Here is a 20565-nt window from a genome sequence, read left to right on the forward strand (position 1 = left end):
GGCTGCTGCGGACCAGCATGGATACTACGTGCGTTTTGTTGTACTTAGCCGCAGCTCGCCCAGGATCATGGGACTGGTAACAATTTGAGTCATTTGATAAATGCGTACTCATCATCTACTAGCGATTGACTGTGGTGCTTATTGTCTCCACGGCCATGGCATGATGGATAGCACTGCTAACTTTTTTCGAATACAGTGACTTACCCTCATAGTAGCTATTTGCTAGCCGTAGAGCTATTTTCGACTACCATTTGTTAGTGGCATCTATACTGATGATAGATACGGTTTTATGTCTCGGCTTTGTCAGTGGCTGTAATTATATTTGACCCTCTAATTACGATATCTTTCATTGGGTACGGCCATTTTCCTGCGGCCGTGCCCGGAGGATTCATTCAGCTGGGTGGAACCCTAACTTAACTGGCAATTCGAGCCAACGGCTTCTCGACGGTTATTTCTTGTGTTACTTTCGTTTTCTGATCTATCAACTGCATGTCTGATATTTGGGTACGCCAACAACGCAAGAATGCAAGGCAACAGATTCCTCAATGGGGGTCTATAATTGGATGTGGTATTAATATTCAAATATCCCAACTTTGCCAAGTAGGTATTAGGTCCATCGGTCTTTGTCCGAGCCTTGGACGTTGCCTGTTGCTTCTCTATTGCAATTGCAAAAGCTCGGTGTCCACTGGCCACTGTCATCTCAACAATCCCCATCGCTAGAATTGTGGCTAACACGAATCTGGCTCGTATAACAAATGCCCTACCCACTGACCAATGCTAAATAGAGGATAGGTATCTCGCGGAAAAGGAGATGGGCTTCCGTTGCTACTATTCGAGTGGAACTTAGGATACCTGCGTCGTCGTAATATCAGCATAATACGTCTCAATTATCATATTGATATGGATCATGCGTCATGAAGCATTTTCTATACCGTTAGAGGATAACTATCTGTTGAGGATATCGTTTTATGATCATTATCGTCCATCTTTATGAGGGATGGTCAGGAACGGTTGCCCCGAATTTATTTTGTCTCGTCGTCTCGATGACTTGGTTCCTCATTCGTCTTTGGCGATGGTCTCGACCTCGGTAGCAGAGTTAAACCATTTATGACGAGGACTTGCCACAACGGTTAACGAAGATTATCAATGCCTCCATTTCACCACACATTTTAACAGATATCACGGTCAGTTTTCACTTACGGGCCATACTATCCGACCAAAACTTTCCAGACGGGACGACTACCAATGGGTGTCCCGAATGGGGGCTGTCTGAGACTCTGCAACTCTGCATTACGCTACTTCCTAGTTGGTTATTCGCCACTACTTGGTCCGTGTCCAAGTTTATCTAGGCGATGCATATCATATGCATATGCAAGTCTAGTATACAACTGTGTTACTGCTCTATTGTGTTACGTACGCACTAGACCGATATAGTTGGTGCAAATACTAACAACGTTCAGGACCCCCTCGATGCGGATTTGAATCCCTAGCTAACGGGAGGGCAATCTTTGAGTGCATCTTCGCTAGAGTAATGGCGAGAGAGTCTACTCAAAGTCTTTTATAGGCAATCGTGGCCTAGTAGGACACATCTTGTTCACTTCAAAGCTGTTGAGGGTTGAACTCGGATCCGCATGGCAAAAGCGATCGATGCGTGGCGCTTAAATAGTTAGCATTTCACCTGAAGCTGGCTTGATGCTAGTCCAAGCTAGCATCGCCAAGTATGATTGCGTTTAACCTCTCATGGTTGGTGTGCTTGTCATACTGAATCAGCGCGAATGTGCTTCTTTACCCGCCCACTTGGAACACTAATGTTAAAAATAGCAGGCAAAACTATAATTCTGGGACCAGTAACAGTCCGAAAGAAAATATTCTCAATCATTTGCTCGCGAGTGCAAAGTGATAAATCATCTTCAAGAGAAGCTGGAGTTCTGTGCTGATTGATCATGTCTATTAGTCGTATTCAGATGAAGAAAGGCTACTACAACCTTCTCCACGTCTTTTGGTTCTAGAGTCTACAGATATTTTCTGTCTCGCCAAGTGCTCAAACAGACACCAATATTGAATTTCAGATGACAAGACTACCCACTCAAAGCATTACTTTGACTATACCCCGCAGAAAATCGTGATCAAGTCTGTTAAACAAGCCATTTCGATCATTTCTGGTTCTTGTTCATTGATGATCAGAATAAATAATCCGCAGCAAGGGATGGCTTATCGCCCCTACCAAACAGTTTTGCCGTCTGAGTTTATGAGCGTCACTGCATTCCGCCAAGAGAATACTCCCCATCAAGCCATTGAGAGCTTGTGAATGGTTTTGCAAGGCGACTAACAGGTGTTCGCGTCTGATCGAACTGGGAGTCGATCTCGACACTCCTGTATGTGTCCCCAGCTGCGCCAAGAAGACGTTTCGAGGGTATATTGGTAAGTATGTCTGTGCTCGATGCTCAAAAGGAGATGTCGATGATATCATTCCAAGGTACAAAACGATACTACCGTGGTTGCACGAATGTCTAGAGGGTCTTGGTATTGGGATAATCTTAAATATCATCTCTGATGGCCTTGTGGTGCTACAATATAGCTGTGAGGGTGTTGAACTCCCCTTGCCCTGGCTTGTCAAGTCGCGCAAGACGTGATACTCCAAATCCCAGACTAAAGATCCGATCAGTCATGATCATACCATTTGTGTCATCAACTTGCCTTCCATCCATCCGAACGTAACCGAACGCTGGCTTCCACACAGATGATCATATAAGCCACACTATATTTTGCCTTTTCAATAGTAGCTTATGATCATATCCGGATCCAAAATTTCTCGGAGATTTCGTTCAATGATACCCTTGAGGCGGAACAGGAACTTCTTCAACTCTGTGAATCAATAGTACATTCCTACTCTCACGAGAACACTCGCCACTGACAACAAACAAGGTCATGATGGACTATTGGAACTCCAACAACTTCTTTTCACGTATTCTAGAGACTTAGATGAAACTCTGTCTAAAAGTATAAGGACATCTGACAGCTGAACAAGACACTAGACCAGACGACTTGGAAAAGTAAACACATATTTAGAGATTGAAGGTCAAAGATCGAATTATCACTTGCAGATCTGTTGATCTGTGGCGATTCTCACTGGGGATGAATCTGGACTTGGCCCAGAGTGTGAAACTCATGAGTCATGCTTGATTCAGTGCTGACTATGCCTAGCCAATAAAGTAGTAAACAGTCCTGAGTTTATTTATTTATTTATTTTGAATAAGTACGCAAATTACATACTCTGCACTTAGGAAAACTTTTCCACTGAATCCCATATCTGTGGAAGATATTTCCCTCTTTAGCTACCATCAATATTTGATTCACCCTGTCTGTAACACATCCTGCTATTATATACAGATATTATGCACGCAAGGTTAGTTGAAACCTGAACACAGACTAAAAGACGTCCCCACCATCCAACAGTCCAGCCATGCACCTAGAACAGATCAGGAAGCTCAAAGCTTGACATTTCAATTCGGTCTGCCCAGGTTTATCTGCATACGTACTTCATTTGCATATTCAAGCATCGGTATGTCTGATCTCTGTATATCTTTTGAAAAGGTTACATTGATATATTGGGTTCTGAAATTCGTACCTAACTACATACTTCTTAATAATACTACATACCAAATATAGCTCCACTTCTGGGCTTTTGGGGCATATGTTTGAAAATGAGGTTCTTTCTTAATCAAGTTTCATACATTAGTGCATTCACAAACTACAAACTAAACCTCAGCCACTAAGCAAACAGAAACCTAGCTGCAACATTGGCTTTTCAGCTGAAGTTCCCCTGTGAAGACCGCTTGAGTCAAATTTTGGGGGAGACACCCCTTGCATCTTAATATAGAGCATGGAGTACGTAGCTGGAAAGGACTGAGATAAATGGAGATATTAAAGCTAGACTTAATAACTTCAAAAATTGAAGTTTTTCTGATTCAACTATTGAGGAACTATATTCTGTGGCTCGTTGATTATGTGGTGAGCTGAATGTGCATGTGGTCCCAAATAAGGGGAGATAGATTGATACACTATACAACTAGAGGACATGTCATGGGGTCTGACTAACAAGATGAAGCCTTCAATGTTGAAAATTTTCTTTTTGTAATCATCCCAACATCAGAACCGGACAATGGATTGGGGTGTAGTTCTTTATTCCTCTTCTAGCATTATGTGTCTTTCTGTGCCAAGGTTGATATCCTTTTGCATGGACATGTAGATGACTCAATCAAATGAACATCTTTGGATAGAGATATTATGTGTTCATTAAGTACCTATATGGTCCATGCATACTACAAATCTATATGATTCTTCTACTTGCTGTTCCCAAATGCATTCTTGTATACTAGTTAAACTTCCAGGGTTTTAAATCTAGGTATACCTGGGCAGAGACTTTACTCTCAAGCAAGGATTTGTGAAATTTAAGATTGCTTTCAAAGAACGGAGATCAATATGTTTGGATATATATTTAGGACCTCTAGAGTCCCTGACAGCTTTACGAATATCCAACTTCTTCAATGTTGCTATGCACCGCCATTTTTTGATTTAAAAGATACGGACCTAGTCAGATACCTAGGTATATTTTTGCAGAAGTACCAAGAAAGGAACAATGCAAATAAAGTCTTATGTTGAGGTTCTACTGCCCTAATCGCCATACTTAGCTAATATTCGATGCCCCCGGACCCAGAAGGGACGAGTCCTTCTGCTATAATACTGAGATGGACACCCTATGGAATACTGTAGCATGAATATGCACATCGAAGACAAAGAAAGTTTGATATATCAAGAAATGCAGAATTTGTCGTAAAAGCTGACCAATATATGACTATTCGGATACCAATACGCATTGAAGCTAAAAGATATTACTCAGATATTCGTTCCCATGAAGAACAACATGCTATCAATAGTAACCATATGAGGATGTCTCTATAAACCAAGAGTTACTAAATATTATTCTCTAACCTTGACCGGATTGTGATCTCGTCCCAAGTTTCTACAACGTTTCTCCTTTCCCTCCATTTCTCGTTCAGGGGCTCTTGACATTTCTCTTGTTGATCGCAATAGCGGCGTTATTTCTGGATCAACATCTGCTACACAATCGATGAATAGTAATAGGGGCTCAGCTCCATTTCCGAAGTTTAGTATAGCACATCAGTGTATGCTGGCGATAGGTACGGAGCAGGATTCAGCAGCGTATCTAGTGCCTCGATAAGTGATAATCAGACATGATGCTCAAGAAACAAAACCCGAGAAATTCTAATCTGCGCTATATTGGAATCACTTACTTGGTTAGAAGTTCATCAATGTACGTGTACTCATGTGTGGTCCCTGAACAGGATTAGGGTTGGCCTAAAATGTGATGCATGTCATTCAACAGGGATGACAAAACACACTACTATCTCAACAAACCTGAAACTATATGAAAAAAGCCTTTGGCTCTAACAGCCAGTGTGAGTTGGTCTTTCCAATCTACAACAGATCCAATGTCCATTGTTTCGCCCCGGATCAGCATCTGGACCCCCTGAACTATCCATGCCAATATAACTTTAAACGTCGTCCTGACCAAGTCCTCGATTCCATTATTGGAACTCAATGATTTGAGTTGATGATCTCCACAGTATTACGTACCAGAGTACACTGTGTAGATCCGACATGGCATTTGGGTATTGTGTGATTTCTCTCATAAGATCTGCTCTGACTTGGTGTTGGTGGAGAAATCACAGTGACCCTATCTGAAAAAAACCGAGATGGACTCAAGATAGTCAACAATAACATCATTGAACCAGGCTAGTGTATGCCTTATGGTGCCCATCCAGGTGTCGGCCAGGATAGCTCCTTGTTGTTTCCACTGCCTGTGATATGTGCGATAGATCTACCTATGCTGGGCCTCTCAGATATAGTTATATTGGCAGTTCGTGATTACGCTGGAAATATATTTATAGTCTTAATGTACCCATTGTGACCAACGTGTCAATTGAATTGAAAGACTCGTTATGTTCGTTGAATAGTCCATTTATATCATATCATAATCTGCTTATGATATATCATATTCATGGACCTAGGGAAATCCTTTCCAGCCTATCTGATAAGATCTTCGAGAAAGATTGCCCATAGTGCATGTCACCCCACACAAATACCCTGGCTAGGGCTATGCATGATAATATCTAGGATACCTAGCTAAGACGTGTTCGGCCAGATCATAGCTGTTCTCATTGCCTCTATCACGTTAGGAAAGACTGACCCTTTTTCGTCCATTTGGAATGTATTGTGACTGCGATAGTCAATATAGAAAGACGTGATATGGACCAAGGAGGCGAGCCAGTCTCTTGGAGCTTCTTTCTAGGGAAGTAATCAAGCCCTAAGTATAAGTCTACCTAGAAAGCTTTGAACGCTATTCGGCTCATAGATATCATCCGGAATAAGCATTCTCGTCGTTCTCTGACCGAATATTTTGCCTATTATGGTCGAATGCACCCCTTTCACGCAGACATCTCTTTTCAACCAACTTCCTTTAAGTAATGAAGAGCTTCCAAAAAGATTTCCGGATATGTATCTTCAGTATGGTGGCAAAGTAGAAAGATGCATCTACACCCTTTTGCCCATAGCTTCTTTGAGTGTCTCTTGATTAATGCCATTTATGTTGTTCTCTGGATACATTGGAAATCATTCAAACGGCCAGTAACGCTTGTACTCGGCCCTTTTCTTGTCATTGTCAGCCAATTGCTCCAAAATCTGAGCTTTGACTTCGCGAAGAGCAGCTTTGCAATCATCGTAATGTTCATGCTCGATGAAGCCTTTGTCTGGCCACAGATCTCCCATAGTCTCCTTGGCTTCCACAACAGGCTCGGTCCCTGCAACCGCATCATCGCTATCCTGCTTAATACGCTCGTCTTCGGAATTCTATTACTCGATATAGGTCTGGATTTTTTTGCATGCACGAGTTTCCGCCATCCTATGAAAAAGTTCTGGTTAGTATATTCGTGTTCAGCAGCCGATCGTTCTTCTGCGGAAAGCTCGGATGAGGTTTCGGTCGTGGTGCCCAAGTCGAGCGTCTTGGGCTCAAGGCCATCCCACTCGAGGCAGGCTGGATCCAGATTGTGGTTGAAAAGGCGCGAGGTGTAGCAAGACTGCCAGTCGATAATACCCGTAATCTTTGCGGGATTATGCGGATCAACGGAGACATTGTCATCGTGCAAGTCATCATGCTAGGGGCGGGGCCAGTGATGGGAGTGTCCTCTGATATAAGGGCATCGACGATCTGTCGATATGATGTTAGAGCAGTCAATTTCTTTTTGCTCTTTGGTTGGCAGAGCTTTGGCCCACAAAACAAGGTAATCTGTTTTGGAGGTTTCAAAGACTAAATTTCCTTCTTTTCTCGCATTCCGACTGCTTGTAGGTACTGTGTTAGAGAAACACCTGTTAGGCTGCACAAAAATAACAAGAACTGTGACATACATGGCCCTTTCTCAATGTCCAAAAGTGATCGACTTGCACCAAACCAATCTCTCTCTGTAGTCGGGCCGATAGCAAACGTTGAATCACTGATGGTCTTTCCGTCCCTGGCATAGTGATTGCCTGTTAGTGGCTTTACGTCAGTTGCATAGAAGAAGCTGCCGTAATGCGAGAAGGAAACATTCATCCATTGTTTTTGGAGACGGGTCATAGCAAGAAGCACCTGAAGTTTCTGGAGCATTTTTAAGGTGTTCCAGATTTGGGACAGCGGAAGACCCTCAACCTTGTCCATAATAATAAATTCAGCCTCAACAGGGTGTGACTTTGCTTGCGAGTTCCAGGAGTATACTCGAGGCGCCGGTGTCTCAAGAAATCCTTCTGACCTCCCAAATCAGTAGTATTAGCAAGATTCGCTGTGGTTGCAGTTCAAGATTTACATACAAAATTCTTCATAGAAGTTCCAGTCTGATACGGGTGAGTAATATGTTAAACGCGTGCTCAGAGGGGTGTATTTACCTATCCCAGAAGAGATCATGCTAAGGGAATTGTGAATGTAGCAAAATGTTGAAGCTGTTGAGATCGAGCAGCATTGCTACTTCGGGCCAGGTACTGTACTTCCAACGTAACTCCAAAGACGTGCGAAGGGTCGGTATATATTCCAGAGTGGTAATACCTTCGAGAAAATCATGTAGTATTCGATCGCACGAATATCAAGTTATTGAGAGAATCAAGGATGAAAATTAAGACGAATTCTGGGAAGGCTTCGCAAACCGACGAATTATTATCATTCAGATGCTCATTGCTTGCTCCAATTGGGGCTATCGTGAGCAATTACATAGTCGCTGGTTTATATCTTCATAATCTGCTGAATGCACCGCTTTACGCGACAGAAATCCTCATCGTCAATACCAGAAAATCTAATCATCATCCCATGGCTCTTCCTCATCCGTAGATACCTCTCTTGCTTAATAACCGGTGATTCGTATTCTTCACCGGGACTCTCGAGAAAGTAAGTAACTTGAAACCGTCCTTCCGCTTCTAGCTCATTATAACGAGACTCGCCCTTCTGAAGCCACGTCCAATCTTTCTTCATAGCCGCCAGGCCAGTAGGTTCAGAAGCTGTATCATTAGTCAATGGAAACGAGGAGATGAGACTTTGAAGACTGTGCTTGATATCTGGAATTGACCCAAAGAAGATTATACCGCGGGTTGACAATACTATGTCGTCAGACTCTGAGGATGAAGACTTCGCGAGAGCCTGGAATATGTGTCAGTCTTGAAGATGATCCTACACAATTGTATGGAATGACAAACCGCTTTCAGTAAAATTACTCCAAAGCTATGCGCCAGGAATATGATAGGCCTCTGTCTAGCCTACAGTATCGAGTCAGAAGGTCCAACACAGGAAACCAAGAGTGAAGGCAGGGTAGAGACAATTTCCGAATCAAGCCTTATTTCCGAAAGCTTTCTCAACAATTCCAGACATATTTCTTCAGCCGGCACAAATTTCGATTTCGATGCCGTGTATCCGAAAGAGAGAATTCTCGAGTCGGGAATGATACTAGGGAGCAAATCTCGGAGCCAGAAGACTTGATTATGAGGATGTATCCATGAATTTTCATAATGACCACCGTCACCATGGATGGCTACAATACTTGAGATACTATTAGAAAATTTAGAGATGAGAAGGCAAGGGCTTTCATACTCAACGTTACAGCTTGTCCCTTCGTAGATTATCTTTAGACCAGTTTCCGCCGCGTTGCGAATATGCCGCGAATCGGTATGACTCTTTTGGTCACGCACTTGCCTGTGTATGACTTTTTTGATAAAGCAACGCATATTTTCGTGATGATAATTAGAGTATATGCTTGATTATGTTCAAAATACACCTCTCTGTGAGGTGTCTTAATTGACGTCCAAAGTACCTAGGTAGGTGAAGGAAGATTCATCCTTCGGAAGAACTAGCGATAAATCAGGTCAGGGGTAAACTAGGGCCATTGCTCACTGTTTGAAGGGTTAGGGTTGGGGCTAAACTACTTCACAAATGATTATAGGAAATGAGTTTTCACGTCCATCTCTGTCTCCATTCAAGCGTGTTCAATTAATAATATGTGTGTGGGATGCCTGTATAAATTCTCACAAGATGAGAGGGGCTGAGCGAGCCCAATTGCAGAGAATGCAGCAGCATCAAAAATAGTCAGCCATGCACAGCCTGCGCATCTCTGCTTAAAACAACACTATAAATCCGTCAAGATATATTGCTTGCAGCCGGATCTCTGTCCTGCCGGAGTGCAAATTCCCGAATTACTTTAATATGATATTTGGCTTGCTTCGTACAACCAATTCACCCATTCGACTTTGCATTCGCACTGCTCCCAGCTTCATTGCTGAACCTTCCTCGAAGATGTCATTGGGTTCTCACCCAGTAATGTTGCCAGGTTATTGGAGCTCGTAATCGACACGTATAGTAGTTTGAAGAAGGCATGTCGCAAGCATACTAGTTTCACGTGTGATCTAGCCGAGCTCCAAATGCTGCAGGAGCGAATGGAGCAGGAGGCGGTCACCCTGGACTCTCTCCTTTCACGCAATAATAGCGATATAAAAGGGTGGAAGAGCTTGTATAGAAACTGCTAAGACACAGCTAAGGATTTGAAAAGGATATTGGACAGATACGAGATCCTGGGCGACAAAAGACAAGATAATTGGGATAGAATACGATTTGGTAACAAAAACTTGGATGACTTACGTGAAAAACTATCCCAGAGAAAAACAAGCTTATCTGCCTTCATATCTATTCTAGGCTTAAGCTCCCAAGCCCGGATGGAGAAGAAGCTCTGCGAGTCGGTTCAGAAGGTGGACCAAATCACAGAACTAAAGAGGAAATGGAACTTGTCAGTCAGCACTGCTTTGACGACTCATTCTGACAGTGACGATGATATTTGGAAGGAGTACAAAGAAGATATGCATCGTTTTGGTGTCCCCAAAAATGACATTCAAACGTTCTCAAGTGCCTTGAGGGCCTACATTATCAGCCTCCATCGAAAGGGGTTGTTGGACGAGGTCGAGCCTTCTGAGAGAAACATTGATAGACAATCAGGCCCTTATTCCGTTCTTGCTTTATAATATTGCTGAAACTTGCCTTGACTGCTATGGTGAATCTGTTCAAATGTTGGAGTCCGCATATAGGTTCTCAAAAAACGATCTGCAATATCCAACACGAGGAACGAAGCAGGTATGTCAGGAAATGCGGAGATAGTGTCAGATACTTGAACAGAGCATAAAAACCGAAAGAAATTACCCGTGCCAACCCGCGCCAACCCCATCCTGGTGTTGGTGCTCACCGGTTAAAACGCCATATTTTTTAAAACAACATTTTAACCCATATCGCCAACAAGATGCCAAAAAGCACCCCCAAAAAAGATCCGGAAACGTACAAAAAAGAGGAAATTGCAATAAAGAATGCCTACCAATCATATCTTCAAAATCAAAATCAAAAAATTAGCGCGTTGGCGCGAGAATTTAACGCGCCTTATCGCCGCTTAGTTGCTCGGATTCATGGTAAAAAGTCGTACCATGATCGCTTCGCAACGAATTCGTTATTATCGGAAGCCGAAGAACGCGCAGTAAAAGCATGGATTGAGCAGCTGGATACCATAGGCACACCTCCTACAAATAGAATGATTACAGGATGCGCGAATGCCATTCTTGCGCGAGCAAATCCGCATCTCGACCCCCCGCCCACGGTTGGCCCAAACTGGGTGTACGGCTTTCTGAAGCGATTACCGGATGACTACGAACGAGTTGAACAAAAACCAATTGACCCTAAGCGGCTTAGTGCTCAAGATCTTGGTGTCCTACAGACCTGGTTTGACCGTCTTAAAATTCAACTCGATACTAAGAAGATTACACCGTCAAATATTTGGAATTTTGACGAGACCGGGTTCCGTGTTGGACAAGGAAAAGGGGAGACAGTTGTTACACGATTTGGTCAATCTCGTACGAGAATTGCAAGCGCATCTTCACGAGAATCTCTAACGCTTATTGAGTGCGTAAGCGCCAGTGGAAAAGTGATTCCTCCACTCATTATTCTTGCGGCAAAAAATCACCTAGAGGAATGGTATCAACACCTTAAAGATGAGGATTATTTGATTGCATATTCCAAAGCAGGATACTCCAATAGCGAGCTCATCTTTGAATGGATTCATCATTTTGCAATTACAACCAAGAAATACGCCGGAAACAGTTGGCGAATGCTTTTTATGGACAATTTTGAGGCTCATATTACGTACGACTTATATGAGTATTGTATAAGCAAAAAAATCCTTGTTTATACATTTCCGCCAAATACAACTCATATTCTGCAACCATTGGACGGTGTGCCTTTTCAAAACTATAAGCATTTCCATGGTGTTGAGGTCAACAATCAAGCACGCGCTGGAGGCGTGGTTTTTGATAAATATGACTTTTTATACAACTTACCAACTGTTCGCAACCAAACCTTCACCTCCAAGATTATACGCGCCGGATTCCGGGATCGAGGACTTGTTCCGTACAATCCAGAGATTGTATTTGAAAAGATTGGTGCTCAAGAAATTATTGATACTATTCCTATATTACAAATATGGAATGGTGATGAACCAGATATCCCTAGCTCACCAACAACCCAATCTATGTCGCCACCTCTTGATGCGTACAAATTTAGCCGGCATGTGAAAAAGATTGAGAAAGATTTGGATGAGATTAAGGAGAAAATAAAGGATATAACTCCAAATCTTGAGCGCCGCGTTCAACGTATCATGAAGAGCAGTCTTGTTAATGCTCATCTACAAGCGCAAAGCAAGGCTCATATCAATCAACTCCTAGATCTCAATCGGCGCAAGGCAAAGGCCAAATCGCGACGCCAAATATTGAACATAGGGGGTGTTCTTTCCGTACGAGATGCTAATAAGCGAATTGATGCGCGTAAAGCTGAAGAAATCAAAAAAAAAAAGGAGGACGGAGGAGCGCGCTCGGAAACAGCGGATCAGACAGGCAAAAGAAACCGCTTCACAAATTGCTCAATCTAACGATTTGAGCGCTGTTATTGATGCTCAAATTAATGAGGGAGAGCAGCCGGACGAGAATCCTTTTTTTTATCTAGATCCGAATCCTAGTTCAGTGTAAAAATGTCATTTTTGGTGTTTATGGGTAAAAATGTTGTTTTAAAAAATATGGCGTTTTAACCGGTGAGCACCAACACCAGGATGGGGTTGGCGCGGGTTGGCACGGGTACCAGCTAGCAATGAAATATCGAAATGCAAGGAATGCGTCACCGGATGAACAGCAGAATGAGGACAAAATCCCAAAAGATCGAGTCACCAAGGCGGCCCGATCCGCGCATGCTCAAATCAATTAGAAGTTGACAGAAAAGAATGGAGCGCCAACCAAGAATGATAGAGCTCATACGGCCTCCATAAGTACCATTGAACGTTTGGCTGATGGCCCTTCAGCAAAAGGAGATTCCCTCGAGCCAGCATTGAACGAAAGCTTCTACAATATATGGCCGCATCAGAAATTTGAAGCAACATGCGCTCCGGGTACGGCAGCTTCTCTTATGGAGGAGGAGCAAATGCTATTTCGAACATTTCGAAAGCCATGTGCTAAAATGCACGCAGTGTGTTAAACGGATCGTGAGACAGTACCCTCTTTTTCTCATTGCGTAAATAAGGCTCTCAATACGCCATCTTACTCACAGCCAGAATATTTGAGCACGATGGGGCCTTCTATCGCAAATCGCGGCCACCTTATATCAGCATTCAAATGGTGATCCAAAAGCAATATGAACATACTGAAGCATTGCTTAGTGCCCTAACGAAAGGTTAAATTGTTCTTCATGAAACGGCATGTCACAATTGTGGGATAGCCCGTATCGCGATCATTGAGGCTGAGATAAGAAGCATTCCTGGCCCCGGCTCATGTCCTGAGCAAGAAAAAATGCTCGCTGGGACTCCAACATGGTTCTTTCAAACGGCTTATCAAATGATTCAGGCCCAAGTTCTTGAATCAGCAGTTTCGAGTCCCTTCACAAGTTATCCCATCGTCCGTTGTCCGAATTGATCATGAGCTCACACGGTTGGAGAATGAGTGAAGAGCATATCGTCTCGGGTTCTAAGCGTGTTTCTTCCGCCTGCACGCAATTTCGCAGCGATTTGAGACTACTGGTGTAGAGCCTGATTGTCTCAGATGTGCTCACAGATAATTGCTGGCGCTTGTCTCTATATATTGCACATAAACGGGAGACAGCATTATCAAGAGCTGGATTCCTTCCACATCGGGCCGGGATGAACTCATAGAACTCACCGTGCGATCGAAGTGGAAATTTCCTTCGACTGTCAGGATCTGTAAGAAGCTGTACAAAAAGATTACACCGAGATTCTGTCTCCGCCAGTGGAAGACGGGAGATCGAGACGAGAACCGACTAATCTTTCACCACGTACTGCCCCATCACGCCAGCACAGTAGAACGGGCCGAGTTTGCTCTCCATAATCATAGACACTGCACCCGTCCGGAACTGATTTATCCAAAATACCCGATATTGTGCCTCCAACCGCGGTGCTTCACCGACGAAATTCCATCTCCTCGCATAGCCATCACAGTGCCACCCAGCGGACACGCAGTTTTGACATGCCGGTAATTCTTTCCCACATTTGACTTTTCGTTTGCGACAGTTTGCACGTTCTGTATTCTCTGGGGTGGCCACCATTGAGCAGGACTTGGAAGAACGCCGATTAAGCTCCTATGCTGATAGAGCTTATGTTGGCAATCAATTTCGCGACGGAGAATCACTCGATTGTATGTTAGGAGAGTCTCCAGATTCTCAACTTTAAATGATTGTTCCCCGAAACGAGGGCACGAGGACCCGTCACCTTTTTGGAGTTCTGATAGATCTAGGAGCTGAATTATCTAGTCGGCGTTGTCTCTGGAGCGTTAGGTGACCATTTCAGGGCGGTCAAAACCCGGCCCCCTATTGGCGCTACTAATTCCCAGTGTTACTATCATAGGGTTGCGTGGCACTATCATGAAGTGATTCGTCTGCTCTCAAGCTTTTTCATTAGTGGCTTCAACAAGATCCATTGCAAGGTTTCTGATACTTCTATTAACAGGATTGTACGTAACCTCCATTTCCGTATTTATGCTTTTAATCGGACAGCTTGAGGGACAACGAAGCAGATAGACGAGGACATGACTTGGTGAATCGTACTCAACAAAACTAATTAACTATGCATGCATGAAGAAAAAGATATAAACCAGAAAACCCAAAAAGAAAAATAATAAAATTGTGGTATCAATTGTATATCCAATAAGCATAGACACATCCCTTTTTCTTAATCAAGCAGACAGACAAACTTCAAAAACACTTCCCAATCTGAAAGAAAAAAGCCCTATGTAAACAAAAAAGAAGTGAATAGAAGAAAAGAAAAGAAAAAGAGGGGGGTAGAATAGGATAGTACAAACACAAAATATCACTCGCCCCTGATCCGCCCAACCCCAATGGTAATAATGTCACTCTAAGTGAAACATAAACTCCAGAAACCCGAATAGGAAGGAAGATAAAAAGAAATAGTGCTGCCAGTTCCCGATTCTCGTAAAGCATAATCTTGCTCATTTCAAGCCGACCGGGGTAGGAAAAAGCGCGAGAAAAGAAAATAGGTATAAAACTCGAACGCCGTATCCCCAAGAGATTTTGTATGACCTTGATGATGATGATGTACTCCAAATTCACTCGATTTCGCCAAATATTACTGTTTGCCACCCCAATTATGTCTTATGTTAGTTCCTTTTTCATTTACCCATCCCATTAGCCATCATCTGCTGCTGTTGAATAATAGCAGCTTGTTGCCGCTGCTGTGCCTGAAGGTTTTCCCGTCTCATCACTTCCTGAATCCAAGCTCGTGCGGCGTTTTCCAAGCCACTGAAATACTGCTGAGCAATTGGCGGAGGATATTGTTGAGGCGATCCATATTGTGATTGGAACCTCTTCTGCATTTCTTGGCGCGAAGCTTGTAGTCGCTGTTTGAACATTTGTTGATACCGCGCATTTTGAGCGGTTTGTGGAACCTGGCCTTGATTTGCGTTCGCTTGAGCAGCTGCCATGAACATTTGCTGTTGTTGCTGCTGCTGTTGCTGAGGGGTCATTTGCATTCCGCCTTGCTGTTGGTGGTTCTGCTTTTGTTGAGCCATTTGCATCTGTTGCATCTGGTTGCGTATTAACTGAGCTTGATAATACTGCTGCGGCATCTGATGTTGAGGCATTTGGTTCTGTTGGACTTGCTGTTGCTGATTGAGCACTTGTTGTTGATGATGGTTCTGAATGTTTTGCTGCGCTTGTAATTGAGCATATTGCTGCGGCGTGAGACCTTGTTGCGCTAGCATTTGCTGATGTTGTCGTTGCTGAAGCATTAATTGTTGCTGTTGCTGAGGTGTCAGTCCCATTCCAGCTCCCATCTGCGGGGTGCCCATCATGGCATTGCCCATGACTGGTGTCTGCGTAAGAGTAGTAGTTGGCGGGCTGCCATGAGGCATTCGTTGGTTTGGTGTTACATTGCGCATGATTGGTGTAGCATGTGACATAGCTGGAGTGCCCTGAGTCATTTGAGGAGTACCATTTCGACTATGGCTCTGTTGACTTCTGGAAGGCGCCATCGGGTGGCCCATCATGGCCGGATGAGCATGCTGCATTGTGGAAGGCGGCCTTGGCGGACTGCCAGCTCTTGGAGTAGAGGCGGTCATGCTCATTGGAACACCGCCTTGCGTGACAATACCACTGCCAACAACCGGAGAAGAAGTAGCATGCGGGGTCTGGTTCCGTACCACTGGAGAAGACATTTGGCCTTGAGAAACCTGCGCCAATCTTTGTTGTTGCTGAGCAGCCAACTGAGCTTGCGCATGTTGGGCAGCTAGCTGCTGACGGCGTTCTTCTTTCGCAAGTTCTTCTTGTCTTTGCTCCAAAAGTCGTCGTCTTTCTCTCTCCTGTTCTTGCTGTTGTTGCCGCTTGGCTTGTTCTTGTTGAAGCTTCTTCTCATGCTCCCGTTTGGCTTTCTCTTCATGTTGCATACGAATATTCTCAATCGTTTTGAATCTCGAGAAGCGTGGTTCAAATGGCACCGCACCTGCCGTATCGTCAACGGCAATCTTAGCTCCAGCAGCCGCACCTGATGTGGCAGGCTCCAATCTTTCATCCATGATAAGCATGAATCGCTCTTCCTCAGCAGCGAGAGCTTCATCCGCAGCCAGCTCTGCGACTGTTCGCTTCCTTCGCTTAGGTGACGGTGGCCTTGCGCAATGAAGAGGACTCTCCATAAGCCTGAGGAGCTCCTGTGCCGATTCGAAGCTATCCACGGGGTCCAGATATACCGGAGGCGCCACGGCTCTAATCAAGGTAGCTTCGAATTTGGGCAGATCTTCAGGATCAACGAGCATCTTTTGCCTCTTGGTCGGGGGCTGTCCCGAACTCTTATTCTGTGGTTGAGCGGTTGTAGGCTGCTTCTTAGTCGCAGCCGAGTTTGCATTGGCATGAGGATGCGGTGTAGTGGATAAGTAGGTAAGCTCCGCTTGTAGGGAAAGCGGCGTTGGATGTAGTACGGTGGTGAAGACCCTGGGTATATGCTCAGGCTGCTTTCCAGATTCATTAGTAGTACCGGCAGTACCGTTCTCAGTCGCAGGTTTGTTATTAGTAGTAGAATCAGCTGAATCCGGGTCATGTTTCTTTTCAGGAATGTCCGACTTTGACAAGTCATTGACCTCTGACTTGATTTGATTCTGTTTGGGATACGGTACGTAAGGTGACGGCGTGACGTGCTGGTTGTAGTTGTGAATAGAGAAAGGAGTATTCTTCTCGTCAGTGGATGTGGCAGTCGTCTTATTCGTCTTAGCCGAGACCGATTTGTGATCAACAACCTTAACAATAAGACAACCTGAATGTTGTAGTCAAGCGTCAGTAGTATTCGAGCAGTATAAGGCCAGTTATGTGTAATTACCTTCGTAGAACTTGACATTAGCGCGAAGAAGCTCCTCAAGCATATCATGTGGTATAGTCTGTGACCGAATATGTTCAATGATAACTTTCATTTCCGAGTTGTATGGGAAGCTGCCATCTTGCTGGTCGAACCGAAAGTGGGTGGGATGGAGGTGAAGGATCAGGGACGGCGGAGACTTGGAGTATTTCTTGAGTATGTATTGCGATGTTTTCACTGTAGGGCCGAACGATAGCCATTAGCATAAAGAACCTTGGTATATAAAATACCTGAACAAACTTACCAAACGGTTCGGGGGGGATTTTCGTCACTCGACGATCTGCCTCCGCGACCGATGCCCTGGTAGTAGCCCTTTGAGGTCGAGACGTCGAAATATCTCCGGGCTTCTGGTTATCCTTTCGAGGCCGATTGACGGGGCGGTTCAATGCGCCATTTCCCATAGGCGTGGCAATGCCATTGGCAGTCTGCTGATTAGCACCGGGTAGTCGTTTTGAAGCAAGAGCGGGGGACGACGTGGTAGAAGGCGACTGCTTAATCCCGTTGACGACGCTGTTAGACTGCGTAAATGAGGGCGGAGGACGTTTCATTTTCGGAGGCTGAGATGCTGCGGGTTTGGAGATAGCGGTAGCCATGATGAGCGGAGGTGTTGGCCGGAGGTTGGCTCCCAATCCCAAGAAAGGAGAAAAGCGCGCGGCGCGCAACAGGACAACGAGTACTGCTCGCCTCTTCACAAGGTCAAGGCTTCTGTTGTCAAAGAAAGACCCCAAGCTCCAAAAATTGACGCTATCACCGACGCGCGAGACATGTGGGGAACGGGGTGATGATAGGGTGGGTGACGGAGGTGAGGCTCGATCGACCGTTATTCAAAAAGAATGCATCGCCCAATGAGAGTGGAGGAATGAGCACAGCGAGCGAGAGGCTGAGTTGAAGCAGCTATAAGTGCCGTGATGGACGAAAAGACCGACTGGGAGACTCGCCTTGCTTCATCTCGGCAGGTGATGTTCTCTCTTTCTCCATGATGCGAGTGCCACGTTGGTCACGTGCTGCGAAGAACCATGACGGATCAGGTTAGTGCCTGGGGCAGTCATCGGAATCGGATCTCTCCCCGGATTTAATTTTCCCGTTTACAGTAGACAATAGATGTATATTTGAACGTCTCAATTCAAACAAGGTGTACAATCCAACAATTCAATAGCAACGGACGGTGTAAAGACTTGAATAGCGCGATAATATCACCAGCTCATATTCATAATTCCAAGATACAAGATACACTACGTACAAAGAAGATCTGCCATAGAAAAAGCCTCGAAAAAGAAAAGCAAAGATATTGGATATCAATGAAGCACAGAATAACAATAAGGTAGACTCAATGCAGCATCTCATCACTGCATTTCGTCCAGTCTGTCCCACCTCCCATAATCATCAACACATTAGTCATGACCCGAGACTCGTCGTCTCCAATCGTCGCCAGCTTTGAGACTGTCAACGATATCAATGTGTTTTCCGATACCGGTAACACCTTCTTTCTGCCACCACTTCTCACGACGCTCGCCTCCAAGCGCTGAGTGCTCGTCTTCACTATCTATTAAGCCACCCCGACCGCCTTCGTCGCCCACAACAACCACCACGTGTCTAACCCAGTCGGCAAGTTTTTTGACGCTGTCGCCTTCAGGACCAGCCAATGATTCCTGTATATATACAATGTCTGGTGATAAATGGCGCAAGATATGTAGGTGTCCATTAAGCGTGCTGTAAGGCATGATCATGCTCTCCTTGTCCACGAGTGCCTGAGCCTGTGTGTACAGGGTCTTGAAAAGGCGCCCAGCAGATTCAAGCTCATCAGATGCGGAACGAGGTTCGAGGTTCGTGAATTCATTTCCAGAAGCACCAGGAGCATCGGCTGCTTCTTCGGGTGCGATGTTGGAAAATGAAGAGTCCACAGATGGTGTAGGCCGAGTCGACGATTGAAGACCAATAGTATGTTTCAGATTAGGAGCGTAGATGAGAACGAAGACGCGAGCGACATCTGTATCGACGTGTGACGGGAGATGCGAAAGAATAGACTAGACCAGGCGTTAGTTGTAAGGAGAAACTGATGGGGACGTAGCGAATATACCGCATGTTCAGACAAGGTAATATCCTCTGGATCCTCAGATATGGCAACAGATGAGACGACAAGTGCCACAGCCTTCTTCGCCTTTGCGGCAGCAAAGGGAGCACCCCGAGAAGTAACACCGGCTCCACCTCTAGCGCGCAAATCGGCCTCCTCAGACCAACGCGAATGATCTTCGAAATCGCCACGTTCTTCCGTGATAGAGCTCAAAGCACCTCCCACCATAGCGCCCGCAGCTGCCATCCCGGCCGCAACCCTTTTACTCGCACCATCAAAGATCTGCTGTGGACTAGGTGTTCGACGTAATGCGCCTTGCATACGCGCAATGACACTACCATCATCCTGTCGCGCATCTGCTCCCGCTGACCTCGCAATATCCGCACCAGGTGGAACACCACCCTCATAGCCTGGTGGAGGGGGAGGACCGTCAAAATTATCCGGATAATCGCGTCCTTCATCGTCGTCCTTGTTTTCTTGTCTCTCGCTCCAAACCCAAGCAGCTACGCTGATTGTCGCAATACCAACTGTCACTGCTAACGGAATCCAATATCCCATAAATGTTCGTCTACCTGTCGAACTGAAGCCCATTCCGTTCGGCGCACGACGCCGGCGGTCTTGAGGGAAAGACATTGCGAAGACAGAGACCAGCCTCAGCCCTCGAGACGGATCCGTATTTCTTAAACACGAAAGTTACGATGGTTGTTGAGAATGAGACTGGGATGCAAGTATCTCATCTCATCTCAGAGCTAAACGAGCATTAGTCGCAAAATCGCAAAGTTCCGATTGTGACGTGTAGAAACAAAATAGACAATATGCTGGACGTGACCTCGGAAGGAGGGCCAGCCCAAAACATGTGGCTGGAGCTGCTGTTCCGCCGCGGTTCACTGGGCAATGTTGTTGTGGTGTTTGTCTTGTTTGTTTCCAAAAATCCGGTGGCAGGGGATGCTTAGTCATCTA

At 44.9% G+C, this 20565-nt stretch overlaps 5 protein-coding genes across 5 annotated transcripts, besides 2 other annotated features; 1 reads left to right on the forward strand and 4 right to left on the reverse strand.

Moving 5' to 3' along the window:
• Positions 1–6693: 6693 nt before the first annotated feature.
• On the reverse strand, positions 6694–7774 carry TSTA_095740 (uncharacterized protein; the record flags this gene model as incomplete). The annotated part of the gene is made up of 2 exons (XM_002479243.1): positions 6694–6920; positions 7486–7774. The coding sequence occupies 2 exons, from the start codon at positions 7772–7774 to the stop codon at positions 6694–6696; spliced, it is 516 nt and encodes a 171-aa protein (XP_002479288.1).
• Positions 7775–10302: 2528 nt separating this feature from the next.
• On the forward strand, positions 10303–12671 carry TSTA_095750 (uncharacterized protein; the record flags this gene model as incomplete). Its single annotated transcript, XM_002479244.1, has 2 exons — positions 10303–10590; positions 10878–12671. The coding sequence occupies 2 exons, from the start codon at positions 10303–10305 to the stop codon at positions 12546–12548; spliced, it is 1959 nt and encodes a 652-aa protein (XP_002479289.1). The 3' UTR covers positions 12549–12671.
• Positions 10974–12383: a mobile genetic element.
• A 725-nt stretch (positions 12672–13396) lies between the features above and the next one.
• Positions 13397–14520, reverse strand: TSTA_095760 (uncharacterized protein; the record flags this gene model as incomplete). The annotated part of the gene is made up of 5 exons (XM_002479245.1): positions 13397–13541; positions 13593–13870; positions 13959–14016; positions 14051–14415; positions 14458–14520. 5 exons carry the CDS (start codon positions 14518–14520, stop codon positions 13397–13399), a joined length of 909 nt encoding a protein of 302 aa, XP_002479290.1.
• A 389-nt stretch (positions 14521–14909) lies between these two features.
• Positions 14910–14947: a sequence feature (A-rich).
• Positions 14948–15303: 356 nt separating this feature from the next.
• Positions 15304–18127, reverse strand: TSTA_095770 (uncharacterized protein; the record flags this gene model as incomplete). Its single annotated transcript, XM_002479246.1, has 3 exons — positions 15304–17435; positions 17499–17711; positions 17779–18127. 3 exons carry the CDS (start codon positions 18125–18127, stop codon positions 15304–15306), a joined length of 2694 nt encoding a protein of 897 aa, XP_002479291.1.
• A 798-nt stretch (positions 18128–18925) lies between these two features.
• On the reverse strand, positions 18926–20238 carry TSTA_095780 (uncharacterized protein; the record flags this gene model as incomplete). The annotated part of the gene is made up of 2 exons (XM_002479247.1): positions 18926–19558; positions 19612–20238. The coding sequence occupies 2 exons, from the start codon at positions 20236–20238 to the stop codon at positions 18926–18928; spliced, it is 1260 nt and encodes a 419-aa protein (XP_002479292.1).
• Between the last annotated feature and the right edge of the window lie 327 nt (positions 20239–20565).

The sequence above is a fragment of the Talaromyces stipitatus genome, genomic scaffold, assembly GCF_000003125.1.
Source record: "Talaromyces stipitatus ATCC 10500 scf_1105507295527 genomic scaffold, whole genome shotgun sequence".
Lineage (NCBI taxonomy): Eukaryota > Fungi > Ascomycota > Eurotiomycetes > Eurotiales > Trichocomaceae > Talaromyces > Talaromyces stipitatus.